Raw genomic sequence first — 11591 nt, forward strand, 5'->3', positions numbered from 1 at the left:
TAAGCTGGTGTTTCTGTAGTGTTGTATGTGTACCTGACATCTCAAGTCAGAAAGTGGCTAAGGTTTCTGAAAGCCATTAGCAGTATTAATACTTCAGCTTCTGCCAGCTGGCCTGAAACATGGGCCAGAACTTCTGAGGGTGACTGCTCAGCTCTTCTGAAAATATCAAGCACCCAATTAATAATCTGTTTTTGTGAAGAAGACTATATATATATATATATATATGGGAAAACGGAAATGAAGGAATTCATACAACAGTGAAATTAATTGTTTTGCTGGTGAATAGTGTGTATTTTGTACAGGTGGGTTTGTATGCAAGAGCAAGACTTGACAGAACTAGAAAGAAAAACACTTCTTGGGACTATGTATCCTGTGCTGTGACAGGAGGACCTCATACCAAAAAGACTTCAGGTTAAATGGAGATGGAAGCCAGAGTAGACTGGGTTATGATATGCAAATTAAGACACAGGAGGAGACTATAGCTCCAGGGAAGGGAATTGGCGTTTTACTATTAGTTTACCATCATCATATGGTAATTGTAACTAAGCTGAACACTATACTGCTAGTGATCTTGCAAATCAGAAGGTCGTAGGTGACCAAAGAAAATGGCCAGTATTGACAGTGTAAGAGTAATAGAGAAGTCTTTCTTACTCTTTCATTTGTTCCTCTTCTAATTTAAAATCCAATCTTTCATAGAAGTCATTTGATGCACACCCAAGAAGAGAAAGCCAAGTGAGACAACTGGCATGGGTGGGTGATGGGGTATGGGTGTCTATTCGTTTGGACTCCACCCTGCGTCTCTATCATGCGCACACGTATCAGCATCTGCAAGATGTGGACATTGAACCTTATGTAAGCAAAATGCTAGGTAAGTTGATAAGAATAACTCTTGTATTCTTACACCTGTTGCTGTCTGGAGCTTTCTTTTCCTGTTATGGATCAGGCAATTCTCACTGCAAACTAGGGGGACGGGCGAGTGCAAAGCTAGTGTTTGTGAAAACTTCCATCTGTAAGGAGAAGCCTAAGTCAGTCTGTAAAGCATGATGAGGATGAAAGGTCTTCTGGTGCAGTCTGTTGATCCTAACTGATGTCTAAGGTGTCCCTAAAAACTCAGAACTAATGAGGAAAATGGTGGTTGGGTTGGGCAGGCATCAATAGAGACACTAAAATCTTTCTCTTTTTGCTGTATTGATGCCCTTTTTAAAAAAAATCTACGAGGGGGAATAATTCATTATATGCCTGGAAAAATTGCCTCTTTTTCAAGCAAATACAAATGCAAAAAAGCAAATTCTTATTCTTATTGCAGCTAATAAGCTTTCTGATTTTTTTCATTAATGTTTACTTAAGAGAAATTTGACCTCCTACATAGCACAACAAATACAGGTAATTGGGCCATGGGAAATGCTTCACAAGTAGTTACTTGTGCCATTGTGCTTAGCTGGTCAACCTTCTTCTGCTCCCCTCATGGTGCTAATGGATGAGAAATAAATTTTAATGGATGAGAAACCATTATCTTGCATCTCTAAACTCACTCTTTTTGTTTGTTTGAAATGCTGCCCAGGTGCTGTAAGCCCCAAAAGATTTCATTGTGCAGCATTATGGAGCAGTTGTCCCTTCTATGCATTCTCACAGTTAATGTTAATCTCTTTCTATATAGGCTCACAACTTAATTAAGAGTGTTTTAGCCTTTTAGGTTATCTTTACAGCTTAAATGTACTCCTAGGCCTTGTTTCTGTTTGAAGTGGGAGGGAATTACCTGTCTGCATGGTTTGGGAGTTGGAGTTAAGATTCTCTGTTGTGGAACTAAAATTATTCTTGCTCATAATTTTTGATGAAAAGCATCTTTTGTTTTTAGGTACTGGTAAACTGGGATTCTCATTTGTGAGAATCACAGCTCTTATGGTGTCTTGTAATCGTTTATGGGTAGGAACAGGAAATGGTGTCATCATCTCCATTCCATTAACAGAAAGTAAGTAAAATACAAATGAATAGCACTGTGCAATATGCTGTGGACAGAAAGAGAATATTAAACGCCATTCAGATGCTTGCTAACGGGTAGAAAGCTTTACTGCCAGGTCTGAATCTTTCAGGTTTGTAACAGATAGGACCTGTGTGATGTTTAGCACCTGATCTGTGTACGTGGTTACAGTTACTCTGAGAAAAAAAGCACATCTCCAAAATCTCCTGTACTTCAATTTGAACAGAGTTACTGTGGCTTGGATGAAGGAGACGCTTTGAAGCCTTAGAGGTGTTATGAGCATTAGCAGCTTTTATAGAAGCTTATTGCTTGTAAGAGACTGCTTTAGTTTTCTCATTAATGTTATTTTTGATTGCTATATGATCACCAAAGTATATTTTTGTTTGATTTGAGCAAGTTGATATTGTTGCTAGTACAATTTGATCGGCTTTAGTTCTTGAGAATTCATCACAAAGCTCCTATAAAGGACTGGAACAGCAGTAGTGCCGACTGCTTTGAAGGACATGTTCAAAGTTGTAGGAGTTGTAAACACATTCTACAAATAGGGCACGAACTTCTGGTAGAACTCCAATAATGCAAATCCAGATATCTGCTGAATAACAGACCCCAAACTCTTGTTGCAGGCTGAAACCACTTGGGGGTGGGAGGGGAAGCATTCAGACATGGGCAGTTGAACCTCAGGGGAAGGGAACAGTGCAGTTCAAGGGCAAAACAAATCTTAAATAGGTAAAGCTTGGGAAAAATATGTGTGTAAATTGCATTTAAAACAACAACAACAAAAAAAACCCCAACACTTGTGCTTGAGACTGATGTTAAAACACATGGACGGAAGTTTCAGAAAATAAAATACAGAACTTTGAGAGTCCTAATTGTACTGTTATACAGAAAGTAGTACAGTCTGACAACTTTAGGGTAATTTAAGAGGAGTGAAACTTTAAGGTAATTTAATAGTAAAAACTCTTCATGTTGTATCTGCTTTGTTGAACAGCACATACATGCATTGTTTCTCATACTGTTCCATTGCATTGCCCATCCGTTCAGTAAATGTCTTTTTTTGCATTGCATGAATGTACTAAGGAAGGACAGGCTTCCTGTCATGAATTTGAAATAGTTTAAATCATGCTTTCAAAAATTATAGCTCTTAATTTGCATCAAGCTTAATTAAATGTTTCCCGAGGAGTTTGCTTGAAAACAGTAGTGAACGTGAAAAAATCCCGGTTAAAGCTCAGTTTAATTCAACTTTTGTTAGTTGTTTATGAATCAGAGCAACCACTTGTGGGTAGCCTGATAGCAGGTTTGAGAACCCTTGTTACATATATTCATGGTTTTCAAAAACAGTCGCATGCTTGCGTAAACAATTGTGTATCTCAGTTCCCTGGATCTCAGTAGCAGGGCATCGTCCAGATCTGCAGATGACGTTTCGAAAGGGCACTTGAAAACATGAGTTGCTACATATTTGGGTAGCCTCCTACCATGGAAAGCGAGAAAGGGGAAACATTGCTAATCAATAATAAACTTTATAGCGATAAAGCATGTGGAAGTGGCAGTGCTTTCTTTGTCCACTTTGTACTGAAGCTTTTATACAGAGATGCTGTTTGTGACTTTTTATTGAATCTCCTGTAATTAGATATTTACTGGTTTTAGGAGCTAAAATTTTAAGCTCTACCTTATCAAAAACCAAAATCTAAGAGTGGTGGGTTCTCATTAATCCTTCTCCTCTACTGTCGTACCTATCCATTTCCCCTTTCCTCCTTTCTCACTTTAGCTGTAATCCTCCACCAGGGACGTTTACTGGGGCTGAGGGGTAAGTGCAGATCCTGAACAAAAATCTATTTTCAGGCTTCTAATAGCCACTTTGAGGCTGTTTCCCACTCCTTATAGATTTACCCTTTGTATGTTCCTAAATGTTTTTCCACTTGCAGTTACTGCATTGCAGCAGTTTTCTGTTTGCTAAATGGCCACCAATCTGCTCAGCAGTTTAGTACATCATCCTGTGTTGCAGCTGAACTTTCATACAGACTTTGTTTTTCTTCCAGCCAGTGTGATACCATATCTTATAACTTTGTCATTAATCCACATCATTTACTGTCTTGTTACAAATCACTTTTCTTTCACTCCTTCGATAGTCTTTGGAATGGAGATGGCTTGTATGTCTAGCATGAGTACTCCTTGGTTTTAATGGATTTTAAAATTTCTCAGGAAAAACTAGATGTAGAATTACAACAGGGTAACTCCTTCATGGCCACAGGTGGCTATTTTTAGAGAATTTTTCCTGGCAAGGGGATACCCTATGATTAGTTGGAACAAAACTGTCTTTAATTATGTGTTTAAGTACATTGAATTTGCTCATACTGAAACATATTAGAGGTACTTATTTTCCATGAAAGATACAGTCCTTTCACGAATTATTTTTTCCAAAAGTGGGATATTAAAATCTGATGTTTATGCTAGACTAATAAGAATCCTGCTCCATTTTCTGATGTACTTAAAATAACGAAGCATGCAATCTTTTTTTCTTTCCAGCTCTGTCTTGAATTGGCATTGCTGCCCTCCTGTTTCATTTTTATCTAAGTTGGCTTTAGCTTTTTAGATGGTACCATAAGGTTTCTTAACAAATAACCGTTCTTGTAACTTGTATCTTCAAGTAGAAAACACTTCTTTTCTTTTACAGCTAATAAAGCAGCAGCAGGCTCTGGAAACCGTCCGGGGAGTGTAATACGTGTCTATGGCGACGAAAACAGTGACAAAGTGACTCCGGGAACATTCATACCGTATTGTTCAATGGCACACGCGCAGCTTTGCTTCCATGGGCACCGTGATGCTGTTAAATTCTTTGTCGCAGTACCTGGTGAGGTTTTATTACCGTTCTTCACTTGAAGTTTCTTCTTCACCCTCACTTGCTTAGTTAAAGATAGTGTTTAGGCAAAGATAGCAAGTGTATGAAACTGGACGTTCAGAAACAATTTATCATGTTTTGTTTACAAGACTTGTCTGATTCCTAAGTGCAGTGTTATTTAATGGGAGAAAAAGGGTTTGGTCACCAAGAAAGAAGTGCTTTGCTTCCATCTGGGAAAAAGATACTGTGGTGAGTACTTGCCTGTTAAGAAGGCAGTCAACTGCTAATTGATGTCAGGTCCAATTTAAGAGTCTGACATCCTGCAGGAAGGATGAGCTACTAAAGGAGAAGCCCCCAAAGCAAAGAATTTCAGTTGAAAAAGCGAAGAGTTTCCTAGAAGCTGCAGCGCTGGTTGAGTACTCTCTTGGTGCTTGTATGCACCTCGTGTGCTGCAAGTAAATGACAGAAGTTTGCTTAATGGGCTGACATGCGCTGAATCATCTCAGTTGTGTGTTTTTAAGTCTGTTTCAATGTCATTCTCTAAATCTGCATGCCTGTGCTGTGAAATCTGTCAAGGAGCATTTAATGCTCTGATTTCCATTTGAACTGACCTGAACAGATCCTTCATCTTTTTAGAGACATGAAATGGGAGCAAAGCTAACTCTCTGTCCATTGCTGAAGAGAGATTAGAATCCAGTGACCAAATACAGATGGTATTATTTTGAGATGTGGCATAAAAATGTATTCTGTTTCTAATCCAGGTCAGGTTGTTTGCCCACAGAGTAGTGGTGGAACAGAGCTAACAGCTGATAAACCAGCTCAAGAGTCCTTCAACCAGAGTCCCTTAAAATCAATGTTGGTGATAAGTGGCGGAGAAGGATATATTGACTTCAGAATGGGTAAGAAATACTGAGCTCAAAATCAGTTGTAACCTCTTCATACTGAAAGCTCATTAACTGTATGATAACTTCTGTTGTGATCACAGAGTGCATTTGTGTGGTCAGTCAGTACGTAGTCTTTACCAAACAAGTCTGAGGATAGAAGTATCTTTATTTTCCCTGCCCCTCCCCAGCTTCCTCTTCTCCTCCCAGTAAACCATGACCTCTGCGATGACTCTGAAAAGTTTTATTTGAAACTCTGCTTTGGAGTTAGGTACCACCTGACCATTTACACTTTCAGTCTTACTTTGAAAGGTTAGGCTTCTATCTCAAACTGCTGGAAAAAGTTACTTAAATGCAGACTGACTACAAGAAAAGTCATGTATTACAGGAAGAAAACTAAAAATAAAATTTACTTATTTTTGAGTGAAAAGGGGAAAATGTAGTTCACTTATTTTTGCATGCCCTTCTTTTGGTCACTGCTTTTTTAGATAGCACTTTTGCATAATCTAGCCCATAAAAGATTTATTGTTTAATCATATTTTTTTATTGAAGCTTTTGGGAAAATAGAACCAATATGCTTAGAATCTGCAGCTGGAGACCTTGACAAAATGTATGTAAAAAGCAGTCACAACTCCTAGACCTAGTTTTGACTTTTTGCCTAAAACTGTCTGTAGTGTTTAAAAAACAAACAAACAAAAAACCCACAAACAAATAAACAACAAAACCCCCCAAAATAAACAAACAAAAAACCAAACAGAAAACAAACCCAAAACAAAACCCCCAAAAAACACTACAAAGAAAAACCCATGAAGGCCAGCCCAAATTCTGTCATCCCACTAGTCAATGAAAAACAGGTTCCTGCTGGTAACCTCAGTGGGATTATATGGGAGACGGGACTTGAGGCAATCCTGTGCTACACTGTCGTGGGGCATTAAAAACTCTACGCTTGTTCTAAGCAAGCTGGTGTAGCCACAATGTGTGTTTTGCTGTCCTTGTGGCACGATGCAAAGCCATCAACTTGAGCATCAGTAGTTCAGCTGCATTAGCTCCGCCAGTACCACATCAGGGCAGCCGACTGGCTGAAGAGCAAGTTCAGGGTATTCTGTGTTTAGATTCCTCAGACCTCTCAGAAAACTAGTCAGACTGTGAACTGAAACCTTCCTGAAGTTCTAAGTCGGTTTCCACTTCATCTGATTAAACTGCTGATGTTCTGTCCCACGGCTGCCTCTGTGTTGATGGTTATTACTGTCCACGTGCAGTTTTGTGTAGTGGTTGATCTGTAACCTTTGATCCAAGTCAGGTCATGTCACCTGGAGTTTAGACACAGTTACAAAACTGCTCTTCCCTTTTGAAGAGCAATAATGGAGACTAGGTTTAAGGCTGTCTTCTGCCAGTGTGTGCAGAGTTGTGACAAGCTGGGATAACTAGAGCAGGAGGACAGACAGGGGAAAGGTTCATCATAGACCCCCGCGTTGCATTGTTGCACTTGTGCTCAGTTACTGCTCTCACTTCTAGAGCACCTTACATGGTTAATGTGTCAGTGCTAGCACACTTTCTTGTAGCGTAACCATCTCCATTTCTGCCTGGAAGGGTATGCAAATTTGCAAATTAGGTTGTTGCTTCTTTGCTTCAAAGGGCTATAAGTTATGAGTTGTGTAGAATATGGATACTTAAACTACAGTTAATTTGGGCGGCTAGAACTGAAGAATATGACCGCCAGAATACTAGGCTCTGAGATAATTATGCAGCAGTCTTTCAGTTTGTAATGTATATCTTCGCAATCTTGAATATGGTTTTATATGAGCGTATGGCAACTACTGTCTTTTACAGCGTTTATTTTCTTGTAAACCTTGCCTCGTTGCATTTGGTGTTAATACTGTTTTTTATTGTCTGCCTGAATCAAAGCTGTTGTTTTTCAGGTGATGAAGGTGGAGAATCTGAACTCCTTGGAGAAGCTCTACAACTTGAACCTTCTGTAGCCAAAGCTGAGAGGAGTCACTTGATAGTGTGGCAAGTAATGTGTGGCAGTGAGTGAGCCTGTAGAATGCAGCTGGAGACCTTAAGAAAAAGGAGAAAAAAAAAAAAAAAAAAAGCGCTTCTGCATGTTATTTTATTTTGTGAAACCTGTTTCACTACATGATGTTGAAGCATTTCTTTGCTGTTTAACTTTATATTGCAAATCTGTCATACCTTTAACTATACAGGAATTAGCTTGTGCTGTTTTACTGCACCCGTGTTACATGGAACAGTATAATGAAATCAGACCTTTCTCAAAACTGCTGTGCACACCATAGTAAGCAACTGAAACATTAGTTTTACTATACCACAGCGATCTAATGTAGTTCACTTCTTTGGTAGTCTCACTTGAGTTCAGCTTTATTACAACAGAGCTTCATTTAGCTGCATAATGCATTGAGTAAAACAGCAAAGTTATTCCCAGAGTATTAAAAAATTGACAAATTATAAGATGGATTATTAAGACTCATCCAAGTATCCAGTGAGGGCTAAAGCAAACTGTAAATTTCAGCTTTTGTTTTCAAACTTGGAAAATCTTGCTTATGTAGCGTATATGGTTTAATTTATGTTCATCAGAATTTCTGGGGGGAAGAGGGAATTGCATAGGAAATAAGATGACAATATTTAAATAAAATTACATGTTTTCACTATTGAACCTTACAAGTTTGAGAACTGCTGCCCTCAATAATGAGCAATTCTGAGCATAGTGTTTTTCCATTTCCCTGACATGGAACAACTCTGTTTCCAAAGGGTACTCTTAGGATGGTTTAAATTTGAAAATAACTGTAAAATTCTTGAACAGGGGATTTGTTTTGTTCTTTTCTTGTCTTAACTCCTTATGTCCTAAGCACTAGAATGATCTTCTCTGCCTAGCTGGTCAAACTCATGAGGCACTACATGTGTGAAGGTTAGAGACCTCGATTAGAGCATGAGAAAAGACTGAGAGTGTACAGGAAAAATGCGTTCTGCCCAAGTGAGATTGTAAAGGAACTTTAGTGCCAGATAATTAGGTACAAAATGTGGGTTTTTTTGTTTTTTTTTTTTGTAGTTGCATACCCCAATGTAGTGTTTAAAAAAAAAAAAAAGTTTAGTGGCAATGTTAGCAGGTAACACTAAGACTGAGTAAATTAATGAAAGTCAGGAGACTCTAATATTAGGCTGACATTCTGTCTACTCACCATCTATTTTTTTAACCATAAGTGTGAGTTGAAGACTGTCTTCCTTTTACATTGAATTTCCTACATCAGTCAGACCTAAGTTAAACACTTCATGATTTCTGTACTTCAGAATATTTTAAAACCCAGATTTGCTCTTTCATTTAATCTCTAGAAAGTAAAAGTTTTTAGGGGTTTTAATAAACATCCAGCATTTACCCCTAAAAGGCTTGGACTGTTCTGTTCAGATTAGCAGAGAAATTTAGTAACTTGATTATGTGAGAGAACCGAACAGTTTCGGAGGAGTAAATATAGAAACACTTTTTTAAAACTGCCTAAACATTTTTATGCAATAGGAGCACTTCTGGTCTATCAGGCAAACATGTGTTTATATATTTTCTTAATTTTTTAAATGAACACATTTAGCTGAGGTCTATTGTGTAAATATATATTTAGGCAGCTTTTTCAAATGCATATCATAGCTGATAAACCAGAAAAACTCCATTCAGGTCTATTGGTTAGATTTATATGTATAAATACTTTTTAAGCGACATGTTTTGTACACAGCTGTTCCTCTCGTAAATATGTATTTAGGACATGAACTATGTAGTAAAAATCCTTATTAAAGATGTCTAATATCTTGGTAGTATTTTTCTCTTCAGAATGCCAAAAGTGATGAGAGCATGTTGTTCATAATTTGCTTTCCAAATTCATCTTTAACGTCACTCTTTAAAGTACTTTGGCTTAAATATTAAATCTGGGAGCTTTATAAAAATTATACAAATACAGAAAGTAAACTGACTGAATACTCTTAGATTTATTTAAAATTTATGTAGACATGTATGCTGAACTTGAAGCACATCTGAATTAACTTATAAAATTGGATGTCTAAGAAAAATGCTGTGTAAACTTTTACTGTTGTGCAGAATCTTCACTGTGAGTGGTGCCGTTTCATTGCTTCTCCTGCCATTTTCTTAATATTTTTTTTTCCTCTTTGGAAAACATAGTCTCCAAAGCTTTTTCTCACTGGTTGAATGTCACATTCTCATGTTCTCAAAAAAAAAAAAGCGCACAATTCTGTTCCTTGGTTCTTGTATAGCATTTTATTCGTACTTAGTGATGAGCTGTTCTCTCTGAGCAGCGTTACTGCTATCAAATAGATCAGTTCAATCTGGCAAGTGTGTACCTGGTCTTTTGCCAAATGTATCTGGTCCACCGTGCCATTTTAGTCACCTCAGTGGGCCAACTCTTACAAATTTTTCAGAGAATGATTGTTTCTGTCTGAAAGCGGAAGGTTTTTAAAGAAAACAGTAGGTTAGCTACGTACCACTGTGGGTTTAGATAAAAGGCATGTGCACTTCTCTGTATTTCTCATTTAAAGACTTTATCCCCTGTCCTAAGGTACAGTAGATTAAATGGGTCCCTATTGTCATCACAGCGCACTGGGATTTATAAACTCGACTTAAGGTTGCTTGGAACGGTGAATAAAGGACGTAAAACCCCAGGCTTTGAGATGACAATATGCTCCTACAAATCCGTCTCAAGAATGTGTTTATGCATACACTCGTGTGATTAAAGCATCATATAAATAGGAGCTAATCTCTTGATAGCTACAGCTTGTTAATAGTTTGGAAACATTTCGAGCACAAAATATGCAGCACATTACTTGCCTGGGTAAGGGTGTTTGCATGGTGAAGGTGAAATGCGTTGTGTAAGCTGCTGCGTTGTCCGTTTCTTGTAAAGGTCTTCCTGCGTTGGATCAGATAGAGCTGGCAGAGCGTAGACACTTTATCATAGGCTGCCTTAGTAACAGACAAATGTTAAATCCGTTTTATTATACTAACTGTTCTAAAGAACGTGTGTCTTTTAAAATGCTGTGTAACTGAATATTTATTTCCATGTGAGTATTATGAAAGTTACCAAAGGATTAAACCTGACTTAGCACTCTTGTAAGTGACCCTGTTGAGACAGGGTCTTGTGAAGGCCCTACTCTGTAAAACAAGACACGGTAAACTCAAATACAGTTCTTTAGGGAAATTAAATGTTTTTTCTAACAGGGTTATGCCATACTGTAACAACCTATGTTGCACCTCAAAGCATTTTTCTATACACTAAATGTCTCTCCTGCCCTCTAACAAGATTAAGTTTCCTTTATTAATTTTGTTGATGCACATTTCTCAATCTTTTAAACATATATTTTAAACATTTTATGGTCTGTAATTTTTGAAAGTTTTGTCTGTTGGACACTTTACGCTGAATTTTACTTGCCTCTGTAATCCAAGATGGATACTACAGCGTTAAACTTGCTGTCTGTTAAAACTTGAGGCTTCTTTTCTGTGAGCAGAAAAGCTCATATAGCAGTGTAGTTATTTCAGTATTTATTTCTATTATTGAATCCATGGGGTTCAGAATGTAACTTTGTACATGAAATATATATAAATATGTATATGAAACATGCATCGGATTGGTGTGTTCTTTGTAGTCTCCTGTTAAGTTCAAAGCTGTTTGACGGTACCGGAAGGTGTAATCGTTGAGTATTTTACACTAGCAGCCAAATATTGCACCACAAATACAGGCAGTAATATATTTCAGTCAGCCCACAACTGGTGTAATCCTGCTATTTCATACTGGGCCTAAGCACAAACTCTGAAGAAAAAAATCTTGTTCATGGGCTGGCTCCCAAATGATGCTGTACTGTTTAGCGATGCCAGACTGTTTGCGCCTCT

At 37.9% G+C, this 11591-nt stretch overlaps 1 protein-coding gene across 7 annotated transcripts in view; it reads left to right on the forward strand.

Annotated features, from left to right (window-relative positions):
* The window catches only part of SPAG9 (sperm associated antigen 9), a 65278-nt gene extending 53956 nt beyond the window's left edge, over nucleotides 1–11322 (forward strand). For 4 of the 7 annotated variants that reach the window (XM_086761991.1, XM_086761994.1, XM_086761995.1 and 1 more), the window contains 6 exons: nucleotides 697–868; nucleotides 1856–1969; nucleotides 3744–3782; nucleotides 4650–4826; nucleotides 5576–5713; nucleotides 7615–11322. In XM_086761991.1, the coding sequence (XP_086618117.1) occupies nucleotides 697–868; nucleotides 1856–1969; nucleotides 3744–3782; nucleotides 4650–4826; nucleotides 5576–5713; nucleotides 7615–7730 (756 nt within the window). In that variant the 3' untranslated portion in view covers nucleotides 7731–11322. The remainder of the gene's footprint in view (nucleotides 1–696; nucleotides 869–1855; nucleotides 1970–3743; nucleotides 3783–4649; nucleotides 4827–5575; nucleotides 5714–7614) is intronic. The other 3 variants (XM_086761992.1, XM_010115721.2, XM_086761993.1) reach the window with 2 other exon arrangements.
* Nucleotides 11323–11591: the final 269 nt, after the last annotated feature.

Source organism: Chlamydotis macqueenii, chromosome 18 (genome assembly GCF_036417535.1).
Source record: "Chlamydotis macqueenii isolate bChlMac1 chromosome 18, bChlMac1.mat, whole genome shotgun sequence".
Lineage (NCBI taxonomy): Eukaryota > Metazoa > Chordata > Aves > Otidiformes > Otididae > Chlamydotis > Chlamydotis macqueenii.